The 20,064-nt window shown below is 38.5% G+C and overlaps 1 protein-coding gene across 3 annotated transcripts in view; it reads right to left on the bottom strand.

Annotated features, from left to right (window-relative positions):
* Positions 1–20,064, bottom strand: part of pcsk5b (proprotein convertase subtilisin/kexin type 5b) — a 92,821-nt gene that overhangs the window by 20,449 nt on the left and 52,308 nt on the right. The window contains exons 19-24 of one of the 3 annotated variants that reach the window (XM_035953831.2): positions 19,892–20,030; positions 18,336–18,451; positions 9,648–9,750; positions 9,341–9,477; positions 6,887–7,087; positions 5,106–5,174 (exon numbers count right to left, since the gene is read on the bottom strand). In XM_035953831.2, coding sequence (XP_035809724.2) covers positions 5,106–5,174; positions 6,887–7,087; positions 9,341–9,477; positions 9,648–9,750; positions 18,336–18,451; positions 19,892–20,030 — 765 coding nt within the window. Of the gene's footprint in view, positions 1–5,105; positions 5,175–6,886; positions 7,088–9,340; positions 9,478–9,647; positions 9,751–14,645; positions 16,907–18,335; positions 18,452–19,891; positions 20,031–20,064 lie in introns of those variants that run through there. The other 2 variants (XM_023282391.3, XM_023282390.3) reach the window with 2 other exon arrangements.

The following is a 20,064-nucleotide window of genomic DNA, read 5'->3' as shown; positions in this document are numbered from 1 at the left end:
ACGCAATAAACGTGTTCAGTTCCCTTGTAGTGCTGAATGGCTCAGATCAATCACCACCTGAGAGAGATCAGTTTAGGACTAAATCTAATAGAGAAGCCTCCAGACAAACGCAAAAGTCAAACAATCTCTGAGGCCATTTTAGTTCACATCTATGATATCAGTTAATCGGTTAGTTTCTCTCAGCTCAAAGAAGACAGATGCTGCTGCTGTACTCTAGTGTGTGTGTGTGTGATTTTCGGCATTGTTTGTTCAGCTTTCACTGCAGGTGTACTTTAGTTGAGCACAAAAACGAACATAATATGAGTGAGAAGTTGTGATATGTGCTACTAGGTCCTCTGTTTACTTATTTTGCCATCGGAGACCAGAGAACATATGCAGAGGTTATTAATAAGTAATTCAGGTGAGTGAGAGAGACACACACCAACGAAGGAAAGCTCATTTTCTCCCAAACTAATTAATTCCTGCTGTCAATCAAAACCATCCAGCTGGTAACTGAGGGAGAGTCACGCTGTCATCCCTTAGTCCAACGATGTCAAGACATCTCCAAGGACAGAGAGAGCAAGAAGCAGGGGGGCAAGGGGAAAAGAAAGGCAGGCAAGAGAGAGAGAGAGAGAGAGAGAGAGAGAGAGAGAGTAAAGGATGGGAAAAGGAGGGTTACTTAAAAAGCTGCTTCTGCAGACTTTCCCTTGGGACATTCATCCTCTCTAGAAAAGCCTCCATCGACCCCCACACCCCATTCCTCTGGCTGCCTCTTTCCAGCACCCAAAACTTAACACTGCGCTGGTTTGCACTTCAATGCAGTCGACAAGCCACTACCTGTGAAAGCAATTACTCATACAGAGAGAGACTGGGAGAAAGGAAAGGTGGGAGGGACAGAGGTATAGAAGAAGAGAGAGCGAGCGAGGAGCCGGAAATCATGCCTTCAGGCTGTGTCTATGTGAGAGAGAAAATAGCGCCCGCATAAATATTAACTGTGCAAGTCAGGGGAGGAGGGGGGGACTTCAACAGAATTTAAACTGGTGCACACATCCTGAAGTATTCACTTGTGGAATGTGCAAGCACTCGCACATTCACAGTGTACGTGCACTCACAAGCTACATATTATGTAGGACACATATGATAAACATGCACATAACCAGAGATTTGCACTCAGTCTCAGTAAAAATTTAGTCAAAGCCAAAACACAGTCAGCAATGGATGACCTCAGTTTTAACATCAGCTCAAATCATCACTTTACTTTAATTGTGTGTTATCAAGAAATTCTTGAGAAGTGCAGTGCCGATGCAGAAAAAGGGAATAAATGTGTGAAAATAATGAATCAAAAGAGAAAGACGTTTTTTCTTTACGCACAGAAATGGGCTTCACTTTATTAAAACAGAGCTTTAGTGTGCAAACAGCCTCTGAGCAGCGAGAGTGAAGCTTCACAGTAAAGGAGGAAGGTATTACTGCTGTTTTCTAGGAAAGATCAAGCTGATATTCAGAAGGAGAGAAGAAATGAAAATGCATTGTGCGGTTTGTGAGAAGCCTCTTTGAAACGAAAAAGGTGATGTTCAGGAGTTTAGTGATGAAAGCAAAGACAGGACACAGACATCATGCAAAATCATTTTTTTTTGTGTGTTTGGAGAATTACAATAAGGCACACAGACTGACTAGAAGTATGTCAACAGTGTCGGCCAAAAACAGAAAAAGTCACAGATCCATGTGTGAAAGAGGACCAAAGTGAATGTCTTTTAGGTTAAAGACAACATCAGGTGACTTCGATGGCTGGAAAGAGATCTTACCAAGACGTGCCTCAATGCCACTGAAATTATCCAGACCCAGAAACATGACTCATCCAATTATAAAATATTTTCAAACCTCTAGCCAGTGATTAAGAAGTGACGTATGCTGAGAGGATTAAAGGGTATAAAACTGATGATGAGTGAAAAAGAAGTGTGAATTAATTTGATGGGGAAGATAGAACAAAGAAGAGGCGGCTGCATCTTATCACAGACTGTCAGGCTGGCAAATTCATTGATAGAACTCATACAACAGACATGAAAACACATGCAGCTCATTTATTAACTTGTAAGCCTAATATTACAGGCAAATGAAAACAAAACCCAACACAAGAACAAATGTTGGCTTCAGAACAGTTTTGTAGTATTCTGTTGGCTTTTGGAATTAATAACCAGCCTGGTCAATTGATTTTCAGCGTTTTTTTATTCACAGACATGGCCTTTAAAATATAATATTCCAATTTATATGGATGTCTTTCTTTTAATAAATCACAGTTCTGGTTGTAATCCTAACATAGCCAACAAACAAGTAAGAACCAGACCAAACAATTTCACATTTCTCCACATGAAATTAGATTTCATAAACCTAAAAAATATATAGGATGACACCTAGTATAAGCACACACATAAACATATAAGATACCAGGTTCAGACACTACACAGTTTCATCTTCACCTTACAGCCAATCATCTCAGATCTCTAATCTGCTGGCTGACTTGTTTAGCCTGCAGAGTTATGATTACTATGAGCAGATAGGTGTCAGGGAGGCTGTGGTGGGAGACGGAGTGAAGAAAGATATTCCACCCAGAATGCATAATGACATAATAACAGTCCGTCTCCACCTCAGACTAGTTCAGCTCACAATAACAACTTTCAATGGTATGTCGATAATCATCTTTGGGAGGAGGAAATCTTTTCGTCTTTCTGTGACTTGTGCTGACAGGGTGAGGTGTAAGAGCACAAGGAATGAGATGTGCTCATACACAGTGTGGAGAAAACAAAAAATCAGTTTAGGTATTCTAAGTTGATTTGCACAACGAAATGCTCAGTAATTGCAGAACACCTTACATTTTAAAAACTTAGCTCATTTGTTGGGGCTCATTTAAGTTCATTTATGTATCTGCCGTAAAGGGGAGGCTGCAGCAAAGCGTGAGGGGCAACGGCAATGAACGGCAACATCATTAGTAAATGCAGAAGCACCATCTTGCACCTACATTATACAGTTGAAGAGAATACATCCTGGTGCAGTATCACTTAAACGTCAAATGATTCAAAATGATATCATCTCTAAGTTGAACATTAAGGGATTTGTACTCATGTAAAACTGAAACAAAGCAGATAAGATTTACCATAACTAGATCACCTTTCCTGCTGAGATTCAAATCTTTTTTTTTTTTCCAATAATTTGTATCCCCACATTTATTTATGATGACAGACTTAATCCTCCTCGGCTTGAAGGATACCAGAGTTGCATAAATTTCTCGAGAACTGCTCTGCTCTTATTCAGAGACAATTTTTTCAGCGGTTCTTTGCTGGAGGGGTTGTGTTGCACTGTCTTTCTCTTTAAAATAGCCCAAAGGTGTTATTGGATCTAACAAAATACTTGGCCGGGTTATCGACTTCAAGTTTTTCCTATTTAAAGCTGAGGATCGCTGCGGATTGCTATCGTGTTGGAATATTCCTCCTCTGCAAAGCCCCTGCAGTGTGGAAATCCTCTTGTCAGACAGTGTTTAGGTACATCCACAGACATTCATGGTACAATCTGTAAAATGTAATCCCCCCTACACCTTCAGTGCTCATGCAGGCCCATACCATCACACTCCCACCTCCGTGCTTCACTGTTAGGACTATGCGTTCACTGTGGTAGTCCTGGACAGGTTTATGCACAACATGCTGAACCTAATTTAGTCAAATTATTTTATCTTGGTCATCTGACCAAAGAATGTGCCCCCAACTTCAATCAGGCTTCTTTTTATGTTCTTCAACATAGTTAATCTTGTAGTTTTGTGTCAAAGAACCAGCAAGGGTGTTTTTCTTAGATGTCACTGAAACTTTGATTTCACTTATTAACTCCTGTGCAAAGTCTAAAGCACCGGTCTGTCTGTTTTTCAGAGTGAGATTGTATATGTATGACACTCTCTGTCACATCATTTTAAGACAACAGCCACTCCAGCTCTGATTAGTGGTACGAATCTGAATGCCAACCCTGAACCACTGTATATATTGTACATGCTTTATATCCCATACTTGTTTATGTCTCATTCAAAAAAGGTTGCTCTCTGTTTCATTGCATCGGTCACATAGCTCATGTTTATAAAAGAGTCAATAACTTTGTATTTAGTGTTTAATAACCGTAGTTGCACTAAGCTTTGGTTGGCTGTGATTCTAAAACTATGGGTCACTTTAAACATGATCTTTACACATATCTGTAGGTGTGCATAATAGATAAACATGAACTTTCCTTCCATAACTTGTTGGCCTTGTTTCAGTTCGTGTGTATTTTGTGTAAGTACAAAAAAGTAAACACTGGACTCAATTTTTTTATATGTGTTCACATGCTTGGCCGATAAAGCTGATTTTGATTCTGATTTGATTCTGATGGCTTGTTCTTTAGCTGCTGATTCCTGCTGCAACTGTGTTTTGAATTATATTTGAGTTGGGAACCAACATTCTGCAATCATTTTCTACCTTTGTGATGTTTCACAATCTGATTTTTTAGTTCCTCTGGCAATAAGTTTTGTATCAGGAGCCATGATGCAAACATAAAGATATAAACAACCCATCAGTCCAAAACTGAGCACGTTTTCGCATTCGCAGGTCATTTTATAACCATGTTCATGCAGTTAGCTAACTGGAAATCCCACATGTACTCATTTTGCTTTCAATGACCTTGTGTTTCTAATTTTGCTTCAGTGATCACATGCGTACTCACTTTTGTTGCAATGAGTTTCTGCTTTGAGTCTGTGGTTGCAGTATAGTCCTTCGACGCAAAGTAAATTTTGAACATTCATAAGAGGAAATACTCTACTTGTCAACTCAGAAATAATGCAAGGTGATACAATTTTGATCATTTGACACTGAAATGCTATTGTGCTGGGGTTCACTTTAACTGTATACTTTATCCTGGCAACCACTCAACTGTTAAACAGAAAAAGTTGAACAGTACAGATTTCACAGATTCTAATAACTGATTTATGATTATGAGATGGGCCATGTGGTTGCTCCTTCTCCTGGCATTGTAGTACACTTGGTTTTATTTCGAAAGTTTGGTTAATGAGGAAATAAGTGAGATAGTAAGAGAGAAATGAAAAGATGTTGTTTATTTACCACGTTTGCATTGCTCACAACCCTCATCGCAGGGGAGACAGTCTTCGTTCTCCTCATCTGAAACCTCACCTGATGCACACAGAATGTAAAATTGTGAATTAAAAGAAATACATATGAAAAAAAGGGCAGTGAAATGACATACAGATAAAAAAAACAAAGAAAAATACTCTGATATCATCATTAAACTAATTATACTCAAAGCTACTTTTCAAGTCTGCACGTGTTTTGCTTGTCACAACAAATGTGTCACAATATTTTTAAATGGAGCACAATATATCTTACAGACATGACGATCAAATTGCTACCTGTCTCAGGAATTGACAGTGTAATCATCAATCAACAGGACAGTGCCGCTCCGCCAGAGCCTGTCATATTTTAGAATTACATATTTAGTCATCGTCTTTTTTTCTTTCAAAAATCTGAGCTTCATTGTGTTTTATGTTTACAAGAAGAGAAGAGAAGAGAAGAGAAGAGAAGAGAAGAGAAGAGAAGAGAAGAGAAGAGAAGAGAAGAGAAGAGAAGAGAAGAGAAGAGAAGAGAAGAGAAGAGAAGAGAAGAGAAGAGAAGAGAAGAGGGAAAAAACACTAAATTCATAGCAGGCCTCTATGGGGTTTGTTGAAACTTGTGGCCACATATGATATAAATTTGGTCTTCTACTCCCCCTCATATACCTTATTTCCTCACATACAAACTGTCATCATTACTCTTCATAGTTGTCTGACATTCTCTGGTGAAATAAGTGCCCACATCCACCTCTGCTCTTTATCTCTAACATCTCAAAAAACCACAACATCTCACTCACAACACCTCAGCTCTTTCTCAATCCTCCTTTGGCTGGCATTTCCATTTGATCGCGTACAATGTGATGAAGTGCAGTTTGTTTATCTTTCACAATCTCTCTCTGAGGATTAAAATATGTTCCTCAGTTGAATAAAGTAGAAACAAGAAGTAAAAGCTAGAGGACATAGGCACCAAGCAGGCCCAGGTAAATTATCTGATTGCTTCTTTATTTTAAGAAATATTTAGTATTTAACTAAAGCAATAGTCAACATGTATTACTAGAACTCATATGCAATGTTTTAGTATTTCTGTTTTGGGATTTTTGCTTTTTCTTTTAACACAGTTTTGTAATTATTAATATATGTAATCTGTATTATTCCTATATTGCTATATATATAAACATCAAAAGTACTGACCTGAATCACCTCACTGACATGTAACATTATGAACGAACCTTCAAATGGCCCTCGATTCACTTGTGAAATATTACTGAAATGTTCCAATTCCTCCTCTGAAATACACATTTTTTTTTATTTTTTTTTTTTACAGCTGGCACTGAAATTCAAACACCTTTATAAGTAGTATAACTAGTGCTACACAGAGTGTCCTAGTTCAAAGTGAAAAAGTAATTCCATTAAAGAAGTATTTCTATTAAACTGTCGATTGAAGTTCTGTGTGTTGGCATATTTGAATTTTAATACTTTCTTTTAAATGGGGTCACTGCGCTACATGTTGGCTCCCAGAGGTGACGTTTGCCAAATTCAGGCCAGCTCTGTGACACTGGTTCTGAGTGACAGTAGCAGCTATTATAGAGTCCTTCCAAAAAACACTTCATTTATTCACCAGCAGTGAGATGTAGATGGCATATTTGTCAATTATGCATATTTCACTCTGTATCACAGTACCTATGGTGATGAATGCTGCTGCAAAATTAACAAAATGTGCATTTCAAAGGGACATGACCTGTCAACGACCACGGAACAAAGAGTTTTGTGTCCCACCTGCACTGCACTTCAGTGGGATGCAGAGGCCATTTTTGAGGTTGTATCCTGGGCTGCAGTGGAGGCAGAGATTTGCTGCAGAGCAGATGAAGCACTCTGCAGCACAGGGTTCACAGCGCTTCCTCGCAGAGCCGAAGAACCCCTCTGGACAGACATCCAGGCACTGACCCTTAAAAAGGTACCTGGAGTCGCCAAACTTATCTGGGTAGAGCAAGAAAAGAGAACGAAATCTGTTTTTTAAAGGGAAAAGAACTCTGGCAAGTGAAAAACAAGGAGCGCTGATGTGCGGCATATTAAAAACACTATGCAGACATATTCAGACAAGGAGTCAGACGTGGGTTTGGACAAAATATTTTCATTTTCACTTTGAGAAAGCTAGAAAGAACATTTGGCACAATCTGATGGATGGATTGATGGATGGATGGATGGATGGATAGATAGATAGATATTACGAATGGGATTTATTCTTTTGATTTTTTTCTAGATTTTAGCTCATTGTGTCCATGTCACTCATGTGAACAGTGGTGATTAATTTCAACCATCCAATTTAACCTATTTTCTTTGACTTGAATTGAATATTTGCATTCAAAATTGAATTTAAGCTGTTTGTATACACTTTAGAAAATATGTAAGACTTGATTTTTCCATCTGAATTTGTGGAACTTAGAAGGATAAACAACTGTAACTGAGATATATAGTGTTAAAAGTGAAATATATCAAAACTACAAAGTTAGCAGTAGTGCTGAGCGATATGAAAAAAATCATATATCACGATATGGATTATTTTATATCATGATAACGGTATATATCACGACATACCACAATAAAGTATCTTTTCAGTTATTCTCTGAAAAGTTAGACAAAAACTTCATTGCTTATTTTTCTCCATGAAACTTCAACCTGTTGCTAGGGCTGGACCCGAATATCTGGTCCCCATGGTGGTATGCGGATATTAATTTTGAGATCCGAATATTCCCGAATAAGCCATTCCTGTTGCACGTCCATCGCTCCACACTCATGAGTTAAGTAACATAAAGCATGTCGCAAACTCCCGTGAGAATCAGAACAGACACTTTTCTATCATTCTCACGATATGTATGTCATATCGCCCAGCACTAGTTAGCGGTGTCTAAATTTCCACATTAACTGTTCAGTGATGGCTACATATTCACAGTCAGGTATTCAGTTGCTCATGAAATCCAAACCATCTTGTTTGTCTTATATTAGAGTCTGCCATGGAGATAGGAAAAAAAAGTTTGAATTAATGCCTGAGCATGAGTGTGTGCATCAGTATCTTGAAACGCTTTGATATTTTCCATATTCCATCTTAGTTCCTTGTCTTTCTTTGTTCCCTACTCTTCTCCCCATTGCATCTCTTTCTCTTTTTCCCCTCTGATAGCAGCTGTAATGCAAAACATTACAATCAAAGGTCAGTATCAAGGATGGTCCTCTCAGTTTGTGGCAGTGTGTGTGTGTGTGTGTGTGTGTGTGTGTGTGTGTGTGTGTGTGTGTGTGTGTGTGTGTGTGTGAGACTGGCCAAGATAAGAGCGCTTGTTTTGAGAGAGAAATGATGTGGGGAGAAGAGACAGATAGAGGGTCTCCTCATGCTGTTATTGTTATGTCTCATTGAGCCTCAGACAGACCTGCAATTAAATGGAACCACATTTTCAAACACAGTCTGACAAACTTTGCCGGCTAATTGAGAGTGTGTGTGCACATGTGAAGGTGACAGAGAGTGTGTGTGTGTGAAGGGAAAATCTGGTGTTAATCTTCTTTTGGCTGCCTGGTATCTCCAAGTGTGTGTGTGTGTGTGTGTGTGTGTGTAGGTAGGGATGTGAGTAACAGAATCTCCCCAGTGTAAATACAGTCATTCTGACAGCCATAATACTGTCTGTAACAGTGTGATAAACACAGTCATTACTACCTACCACCCTCAGGTTGATATTTCTTCAGCTGTGATCATCTAATGGCGTCAGGATTTTGTAATAATAATTGTTGCTATGAGGAAAAATACTTTTTTTTTTTCAAAAAATGAACTTTAGATTGGCTGCACAATACAGAGTCACAAAACTTACCAGAAGTTACATATTTTAAAAGCCATCAAATGCAGACAAATTGTGCCTTTTAACTAAAAAACTTGTGTGACCTCTATGCAAGGATGCAACACACAGATGACTGATTCCCCTTTTTAGCACATCTATCAGCAGCTCCTGGCTGAGCTACTGCTTTAATTAGATTCATTTACTTTTCGAGGATTGATTAGAGGAGTCCGGCACAAATGAGCCTTTGCTTGATCCATGTGATGTTACAAAAAAGCACGACTTGCATTCGAGTCACAGCTAGATAGATGGGTTTTTAAGTGAACCTCTGCAAGAAATCTACCTGTGTCAGAGAGACAAGCATTCAGAGGCACACCTGCACTAAATGGACATATCAAATGCTGATTTTGTGTACCTTTGTCGCAGCTCGTGCAGTTTTCAGGTCCTTCATTGTTGCACTCTTTGCAGGTGTGGTGACAGAGATGGCATTGTCTGTCCATGGCGTAATGGCCCGACTGGCAGCGGATGTCGCAGCGGCCATCATTAAAGAACCTGCAAGTGGTTTATGAGAAACAAGTAAAATCAGACACTGTATGTGATGAACGTATTTACAGCGCGATAAGTTCATGTGCTTTATCCCAATTTAAGCTTTGTTACTCTCCCCCAGCTTTATCACTCTACATCCTGTAAATGTAGATGTTTGTGTGTCAGGAGGTTGTCACCGTGTTGAAGGGCAGCTGGTGCAGTCCTCCCTCTCCGGACCTGTGCACTGCAGACAGGTAGCATCACACAGGTGGCACTTTTCATGTTTACTCATGTACTCTCCTGCAGACACAGAGCCACAGTGAACATCACCTCACACCTGCTGTCTACACCTGCAGATTCTGACCTTTAGTTTTCACTAATTTCATACTTAATGTATCATACACTAATTTGGCAGCTCCAGGTTTTTGTTTTGATTTGTTTTAACAGTTTTTTTTTCTGCCTGAGTGACTGGATTTGATAGTGGGATGTAGTTACACAAATTAAAACCAACAGTCAGTCGTTATTTTTTCCATTTCATTGAAAGTCTTGCTCAATATCCTTTGGTTTCTGACATCACCTGCACAAAAATAATTATATGTTTCATCTTAATATTATGTATGAAGACAGCTCACAGGTTTTTTAAAAAAATCTTTGAAAATGCCAGGTTTGAAAGTGCCACATGCTAAGTGTAATCCAAGTAAACAGAGATATGATTTAGATTTTTCCCATTTTTGCCCCTTATGAGCCAAGAAAACACAGAGAAGTGTACCACAATAATGCTTTTGAAACAAACACATTATGAATTATCATTACTTCACAAGTGAAAGCTAATATTTATTACAAGCGCATAGTTTTAAAATCTCTAATCTAAAGAAAATGAAAACTGATAACAATTTTTGTTGAGACTATAAGCTCTTAGCACTGCTGCTTCACTGCAGGAGTTTCATAGTGAATTCATCACTTTTTGTGTTAAGCTTCTATGTCCTCTCCATGTTTGTGTGGTTTTCTTCCATCATCCAGCTTAAGGCTAAAGGCAACTGGGGGATTTTCAGCCGTCGATTTTTTTATACTTTACACTTTTTATTTACCTTAGTGTATTTTTTTTTTATACATTAACATTTTTTTAAGTATTAAAAGAGACATTTCTAGTAGCCAGTATCAGTGACCAGGTTACAGCTGTTTGGAGCAGAAATGTGCTTAGTGATAAGAACAGAGATGAAACAGAATCATCTACAATATCACATATCATAGGTAAAGTTATAAAACACATCCTCCAAGGATGAAATCCTGAAAATGTATGTAGGTGTTGGAAAGTTTTATCATAAAGCAGACAGGAAATTGAGTTCTGAGCTCCAGAAACCTCAGCACCTGGCAAAGTAATTGTTGAGTCACTTGCATTGATCAAAACATTTTCAGATTCCAGGTAGATGTTATAGTCATTTCATAGTACGAAGAAATAATACTACTACTGCTAATAAAATTATTCTTACTGAGTTACCTTTTCTTTCTCAGGTAGAAGTGACTAATCTTTGCTCACACATAAAATGCATGTAAGCTATTGTGTCCAATTTTGCTAAAGAATAAAGAAAAAAGTTTTTAAAGAAACCCGTCAACCTTCAGCTTCAATCTCGGCTGCACTGAAAAGAGCCATAACAAAGGAGGCATAAACATTGTCTCCTATCCACCTTTTGTATTAGACAAAGGTGATAGACACTGGTTCAGGCATAGGGATGGAGCTGTCTGTGTGTGTGAGCGAGCATCCTTCAAGGCAGCGGTGAGGTTGTCTGTGCTCTCTGGCTTTCTGTGAAAAGCTCAATTGTTCCTTTCAAAACAAAAGAGCTTCTTTGTGTACAAACACAACAGGCGGTGGCTTCCCATTCAGTAGAGCTCTGCTGAAACCATTCAAAGAGCCCCCGAATAAACGCCACCGCTCTGCTTCACACACACAGACACACACAAATTGTCTCCCTGTCTTTCTGTTTGTCTCCCCCTCACTCACACTCACAAACAAACAGAGAGCCAAGTTCTCAAGGGACGGGAAGCTGCACAACTCCACTCAGCAAAAGCAGACACTTTGGACTCCCACTGCCAGACGGCAGAAGAATGGAGTGGAGAAGATACAGAGGCTGTCACTCAGGGGATTAAAACTTTTCCTCTGTTTTGGACTCGGCCGACCTGGTGAGGACACTGACAGTCGACTCTGTCAGCTCTGCCAGCAGGTATCACACTGACATCCGCCACACCTGCTCCTGAATCCCAATTCCCCGGCCCTTCCACCTCCCGACGCTTGTGCACACTTGGTCCAAGAAAGTAGGAAAAATTATATATGTAGGCCCAGCAGGTGGTCAAGAGAATGTTAGGTATGTTGTTTATTTAATGCTGTGATTTTTAACACAACAGGGAGTCGTTCCTCCTTCATCACCTGAGTAAAGATGTACATTATTAATCCTGATGGGGAGGCTTTACCTATTCTCACTATTAAGTACACTGCAGAAAATGTTTGTACATTTTACGGTGAAAAAACTGTCAAACCATGATGGCAAAAATCTGTAAACTCTAACACAGTTTGATGCAGTTTATATAACACCGAATCACCATAAATAGGTGAATTTTAGATTTTTTTTCCTCTTGAAAAAATACATTTCCTGACTCCTGCACAGTTTTCAATGGGAAAATGCCATAATATGTATAACAATACTATAATTTTTGCATTTATTTCTAGAAAAGAATACAGTTTTTCCCAGTTAAATGTACATATTGTTGTGCTGATAATGGAAATATACTGCAATATTTACAACAAGTAACATGGCAATTTCAGCATTTATTACATGTAAAAAATACAGTTTGTTACAGGTCAAATCAATGCACTTTTGTGTTAATAACGGACATATGCTTTAATATTTATGCCAGCTTTAACTGTAATTTTTGCTAAAAATACATATATTTAATGTTAAATACACTAACTGTTGCGCTGATAATGGAAAAAATGCTCTAATGTTTATAATAAGTTACACAAACTTTATTTTTCATAGTATTTTCATGTAAATTTTCAAATTTTTAACAGTTAAAACTTTTTTTAATAGTAAAATATAGAACGAAGCCCATTTTTTAACCCTAATATCAACAATATTAATACAGTTCTTTACAGTAAATGTAGAAAATGTTTTACCATGATTTTGTGGTAGGGTTTTGGCAACCACAGCTGCCGGAATTTTACCGTAAAAACAACAATTGTTTCTTACAGTGTAACCAAGTGTTGTGTTAAAGGGTGGTTTCGGGATTATTACCAAACATTAATGTAATTTGAGGTTGGAAGCACCTAAACATGAAAAAAAAACACAAAATCACAGAGGCTTAGTACCAGCTGGCCATGAATTACAGCTCCCCAGTACATGATAAAATTTACTGGATAATGTTAATTATGGCCAGATTTAGCACTTAAAATGTGCACTTCACAGAAACATATGCTTGGAGTCTGATGTGGACTGAAATCAGCATTTATATAAAGGATGCTGACTTTTATTTCACCAATAAAAAAAAAAAAATATCCGTGTGTGATGTAAAAATCCGTGGCATTGTTTGAGTTTAAGGCACTTACGGGATTCCCAGAAAATCATGTTGGATTCATTTAAGTGACAAAGTAGGTCAGAACTGAACTACAGGATTGTTCATACATTTATTCTGTCTTGGTGTACCGCTGTCTGAGGAACTGTATATCGCTGTATAATCTTTGAAAAAAACATCATAAATCACTTTTACCAACAGTTTAAACAAGTTTTTTTTAAACAAGTTCTAGCTGATGAAAAGAAAAATTGTAGCAAAACGCACTCAAATTCCTGCTGTAACACACTTGCCAATGTTAGAAGATATACACCAGTTCTATGACATAGTGGCATCTGGGAGGTTACACCTGGGTTATTCCATCTCAGATGATCAGATGCCTTCTGTTCAACTGTCTCCGACTTGCCTGAAACTTTTTTTTTTTTTTTTTTTTTAAAGAATAAACTAGTATCTAAAATGGCATCTGGAAAACTAAATGCAGCTAAATACAGCTCAGAATATATCCCTAGTTGACACCTGCATTATCAATATCTTTGTTAAAATATGCTCAATGATGGGACTTTCCATGACAGCTTTTTTCATAGTTCAACTCACTTGTCATCAGAGAACCTTTGATCTACTTGTCTAATACTGTCGATTCTGAACTAATCACATAATGAGAAACAATCGTGAAAATTGCAGGCCCTCATCTTAAATAGCTCTTGAGATGTTGTTGTTCAAATGTAGCCCCAAATTTCAATGTACTGAAAGGGGTCCACAGGCAATGTTTTAAAGTACCTTAGAAACTATTTGATACATCATACTGAAATTTAACAAAAAGCTTAACAAATATTAATATTTTAAGCTGTAAAAAAATGTAGGCAAATCAGCAATGGTCGAACAGGAATCCTTTAAAAAATGTAATGATTTGTGATGGACTGACCCACCTGCTCTATTGTATGAAGCAGAAATGTAATATCTTCTGTATATTGCAAGCAAATTAAGGTTGTCCAGTAGCACCGAAATGTTTCGTGGAGGGCTACTGCATGATTGTTCAATATTTTTACTAATGTTATTCTTAATTTAGAAAAAGCTTGTGATTAGAAACAACAATCTAACAACGACTAACATTCCCTCCTCCAGCTGATACGTTTATATGATCTGATTTGTAGCCTCAGACCTCTTGATATATGTTATGGTATTAACGGCTGCTTTATGGCAAGAAGAGAAAATACAGAAAACCTAAAAAAGGCTCCTTGTATTCCACTCATGAATGCAAACTATACTAAATCCACACAAGACAATGAAGCTTGCACCTATAAGAAAGCAGCTAACACCTGCATTGCTGACCTTTTTTCAACTTCGGCCTAATTGTCATTGAGCGCACAGATCTATCTTTTCAATGCTCTGCCTGGGGTGGGTGCCACTTTCATTTAATCAATGTGATCGAGTGCCGGAAAAAAAAGAATCTGGCGTCTCAATTTCAATTACGTCATTTCCTTTCGTGAACTTGTAAAACATGTATTGATAGAATGCAAAACGGGGGACTTAATGTTTTAAAAAGTGTGAAACCGATGAACAAAAATGCTAAAAAGATAAACTAATACTGATTGATACGCTGTCAACATAAGAACTTAAAAGAAAACAAAAACATGAACAGATTAAACATTTTAATAAGAACACTTAAGTAAAAAAAAAAAAAAGATTTTCAAAACTAGGACTCTGAGTAACATTAATAATGCATTGTCACAGATATGTCACAGGTACACAATAAAAACAGCTTTTATATGAGGGGTGGGCGTGCGTGTGTGCGTGTGTGTGAGTGTAAGTCTGTGTTTGTCTACTACCACACACACAGGTCATCTTAAACAATGACCAAGATTAAGTTTTTGTTAACCAAACCAGGGGATTCATCAATCTTTATTACAAATCATCAAGAACCATAACCAGGTGACAGTACAACAATTCATCTAATACTGTAAATGCTCAAGCTGCAGGTGTGAACACCCACACAAAATAAGAATCTTAAACATTATTTTTATTTTTTTTTTTTTGCGGTTCTTTATTAGAAACCAGCACCTCCAGAATAACCTTTGAGTTCCATCAGGAAAAGTTCAGAGACAAACAGGAGGAGAAACCAGGCGTCTGAAGTCTGTTGGCCTTTTATCACAAGCGTAGATTTGGCTCAATATGATGCATGTTTCTGAGACGACTTCTGATTCTGCGGTGATGTTGTCGGTTCACTTTTAGCTTTATTATAATGCAAATAGAAAAAAAAAATCCAATTTTTATGCCCGAAGTAACTGAAAGTAAAATCGTCAGAGCGCTGATTTGCACCGCAGCAGTTTGCCACCTGTCTGAGACCTTCCCGTGCAGATGAAACGTGATAACCACAGAATATTTCCTGTGCCAAACGTTGACCTTCTGTGTTCAGAGTGTAGCGCAGTACTTCAGTTGATATGCATTGCCATTATAATAGAATGACGCAGAGTAGAAACTTCTAAAACTCTATTTTATTTGCGAACAGTAACATGTAGGGATGCACCGATACAGATAAAATACCATCAATGGACAAAATTCCCTTAAGCGGGGATATATATGGCATGTGGAAACCAACATATAAAAGAATTTCAGGTCCCTGTAACAAATATGAGTTATATTTCGATAACTCTATCCAGTGACAACAAAGTAAAGGAGGAGCTTTAAATCTTTTAGTCACAGTAATGGATGGAATCAATACTCCGTTTTGGGCAAAAGTTTAGTATCTAGAATCTTCATCTTGAGTGAAAAATTGGCATCGGTACATCCCTAATACCACAAATTCATTACAGCTCACTGCAGTGTTTCCTTCCCTGCAGAAAGATCTGGAAGGAATGACTATCAACTCGTCTTGTAGTACCTTTTGAATGAATCAATGCTGTCTGGGCTTACATCAAGAATTAATGGCATTCTCCTGGACACATCAATAAAGACAAACACACACACTATTCAGAGGGCAGGTTTATGTTTTAAATAAATGAAATGAGGTGATTTTGGTCAGTAACGTGCATCAATCTTGGCATACAGTGACACTGTGGTGTCTATAACTTCAAGTGGTGGCTGATTTATGTGTCTGCGCTCATGTTTATAAGTGTGCGTGTGGCACATGTGCATCTGTGAGTGTATATAACTGTGTGTGAATTTGTCTTCTCTCCCCTAAACAGCCAAAAGTCAGCCCAGACACACATTATTTTCACATTACTGAGTGAGCTTCTCTTTTTTTTTCTCCTTTGACGTATATTTACAGGCAGAAAACCACGGCCTTTCCTACTGTATGTTCACTTTCCATCTGTTTATCGTTAACGCTGGAAAGAGAGGAGGAATAGGAGCCAAAATAAAAATGCACACAGACGTATTCAGAGATTCACAGGCTGAGTGGCTCCTGTTTTTAGCTATGCTTCCTACACTGGCAACAAAAAAAGAAGGTTCAATTATTTTGGCATCAATGCTTTGGTCACAAAATACCGACACTTTTATTCTTTTGTTTGTTTTCGCTTTTGTTTTTCATTTGCTCATTTGTTCTTGAAGTAAGTCCCAGTCATTTTACACCCTGACCACGTGTGTGTGTCCCAGTACAGAAAAAAAGGTAGGTTTGTTGTAGTCCTGTCATCGCACCTCCGATGCAGTCCCTTTAAGAGGCACAGATTCTCTTATAAATTATGTGACTATGAATGAGTGGGCAGGGGGTTTGAGAAGGAGGGGTGCCCCCTGTGCCCCCGCATCCCCCCTGCACTCCCTTTACGCCCAGCGACTACGTCCCGTCACCCCTTTTGCGAGCACGTTCTGCAGCACAGTTGCTGCAGCACTTTCCTCTGGCAAAGATTGTTCTTTTTAACAAGCACGCAGAAGCTGCCTTCTGCCCAAGATTCTTCATTTGCTTTCCACAGACCAGGAAGAAGAGATACAGGGGGGGAGTTTGGAAGGAGGGGAGGAGGGGGAGACACATACACACAAATACAAACACATGTGGAAACACACACAGGGCAGAACCATTAGCAATGGTTGAATGACAGGCAGAGCCGTGTGATTGTACGGAGAGAGGGTTCAGGTGACAGCAAGAGTGTTTTTTTGATCCAATCACAGTTGATGTTCATCGAGGTGGAAAGTGATTGTAGTCCAGTGGAGTGATTGGATCCATGTCAGAAGAAAGGGAAAACAGATTTGGGAGAAAAAAAACAGAGAGAGAGAGAAAAAACAAACGTCACACAATTAGCAAATTGAGGATTTTTAAATTCACAACTTTGTGTCATTTTGCATAACAAAAAAAAAAAAACATTTAAAGTGGACCACCAGTCTGTAAAACCTGTAGGCCAATTCTTTCATTTAAAAGCAGTTTAACAGAAATCCCCTTTTGAGCTACCGATTAAAAAAAAATCCCCAATAGAGAACAGACTGAGTGTGCACTTTAAGCAAAGACCTCATCATTAACAGAAAGGCCACACAGTAAAGATATTTTTCTCCTCATAGCTTTATCTCATCACCAGCTGGGAGACTTCATGGCGGTGGGTTCATTTTAACTAGAAGGTTATGGCTAAAGCAGCAAGTCACGGGTTATACTGAAAACCTCATTATCAGAAAATCACGTCAGTCAGTTAGGAATATTTACACTAAAAGATTAACAAACCAAACATGCACAACTAGGAAAAAAGGCAAAACGCAGCAGGAAAAGGAGAGTACAACTAAAGACAAAGCGAAATTAGAGAAGCAGATGATATTGAACATATGAGCAAAAAGGAGATTAAGTAGATGGTGTTAAGAATCCAAAGCACAGCGAAAAACCAGGAAAAGAGGGGTGATATTAAAACAAAAGGACAAGAATGTGCGAATGTGTAATCCCAGTGAGATATTATATTAGTAATGTGCAGAACTTGAATGAGACCTAGATAAAGAGCACAAAAGCCTAAAGCAAGGACAGACTTCCTGCTATAAAGCTGCACCAGTGAGCACTTTAGTTCAAGGTGTTAGTACAAAGCTTAGATTACTAAACTAGAGAGGCCACAAGTGAATCCTTTTCTCCATTTAAGAAAACTATATTTCACATTTTTGTTTTCACCCTGTGGGATATGTAACGCAATTAATTTCCGGAGACAGTACGTAAAACTGCCCCTCTGAGGTTTTTGATTAGCCAAGTTGGTTTAGTCCACAATTAGTGTATGTTTGGGTTTAACACTTGGCAAAAAAATGAAATTAGCTCTTTTTTTCTCATTTTAAAGCATGTTTTTTCTATCGTGTTGCCTGCTAGAAGCAATGAAACAAGTATCACACACGTCAAGAGCGTCTTAGAGATGAGAAAGCTGACAACTCACCATCTTTGCAGATGGTGCTGACCACGCAGGCTCCTGCCTCCAGGTTGTAACCACTGACACAGCTGCTGCAGTTTCTTTCCCCGTGCCCCAAGCACTCGTAGCAGCTATTGTCACACCTGTCAAAGGTTGGATGAAGGATTACCTTCCGGTCTAGATGGCACTAAACTTTGCGCACATATCCTCTTTCAAAGTTCGAATCGTTCCTTAAAGACAACGTACATTTACATGCTCCAAGGGAACAAGTAAATCATCTTTAAGTAACAAACACTCCTTTGGAGCTTGGTGTTTCATGCTGCAGCGTTAGATAGGTTATCACAGCAAGTGTGTGTCAGTTGATTAGATTATATACAGTCATATCAGATATTGTGTAAATAATCGCAGTGAAATAACCATTAGTCTTCCTCTTCTAATCACAGAACATTTATGTGTACGATTTCTTCTCTTGTTACTAAATTCTGGCCTAGCGTGCATCATAAACTGTGGAGGTGTGTAACAGACCAGCATTAGTTTCCAAATTGTTAAAATACAAAATTAAACAATGCCTTGGAAGTCCGATCAACCACAGCTCAGAAAAAAACCTGAAAACTATCTATAGTTGATTCCTTCAGGCCTTTTAATTCATATTAGTGAACAGTGTTGTGGCTGAAGGTTTTCAAAATTACGCAAAAAAGGAAATTCTAAGAAAAAAATATCTGAACATTGCTTCGGGAGCAAAAGGCCGGTGCAAGGCAACAGAAAAAACACAGTTCTATCATTTACCATCGTACTAGTGTGAAAATGGGGCAAAACAGTTATCGGAAATTATCTGATAACAGTTTCTGAGACAAGGGGGTGGTGACCGGGAATAAAGGAATCCAGTAAAGGTAAAGGATCAAGTGAGTAATAAATAATTCAAGGTGGGAGAGAAAAATACCAGGGAGGCAAACCCATCACAGGAAACGATAAGAAGAGCAGACAAGATGTCTGAGTCTGTGGAGGAGTTTGACTGTGGGTGTGATAGGAGACAAACTAGTCATCAAACTGTCATCATGCATAGCAATATGAGTATGTTTACATGTTCTTTCCCTCAATTTTCTCCTCATCCAGGTCAACATTAGTGAGGAACTGTTTGTGGGAAAAGCACACAACTTTAAGACGGAAACAATGACTGCACTAGATGGCAGCTCTGATTGGCTTGTTGAAATATAACTATTTTTTTACTGTCATGTAATGTAAACTGCAATCGACAGCAAACTCATTTGTAGGTTTTTCTGCTAACTGTCACAATAACTGTAATTTTGTTGAATTATTCCTGTTTGAGTCTCACTTTTAAATACAGGTGTAATTCAACAAATCATCTGCAGGCCAATTTCACCAAAGCAGAAACTCTGAAATCAAATAGTGTGCACTGCAGAGAGGACGTGTAAGAAGAGAAAATGCTAAACTAATCTTAAAATAAGGACATGTGTACGACACTGCCTCAGGAAAGGCAGACTTCCTTGTTTATCTCCACAGACTGGAAGTTTTTTTTTGCCTGTTACTGTCGTGCAGAGGTGTTGGCAGGCGTGCTGACTCACTTCTTACAGGACCTCTGCACCTGCCCGTTGTCGGAGGTCTGCTCTGACAGGTAGTAGCCGGCGCTGCATGTTGACACACAGCGCCAATCCTCAAGTAAGTAGCTGTCTGCGCACTTAGTGCATGCTTCTATACCTGTGCCTGAAAAACACATGAACACACGCTTCAGGAATTC

The sequence above is a fragment of the Amphiprion ocellaris genome, chromosome 6 (genome assembly GCF_022539595.1).
Source record: "Amphiprion ocellaris isolate individual 3 ecotype Okinawa chromosome 6, ASM2253959v1, whole genome shotgun sequence".
In the NCBI taxonomy this organism is placed as follows: domain Eukaryota; kingdom Metazoa; phylum Chordata; class Actinopteri; family Pomacentridae; genus Amphiprion; species Amphiprion ocellaris.
This window is presented reverse-complemented; position numbering and strand designations above follow the sequence as displayed.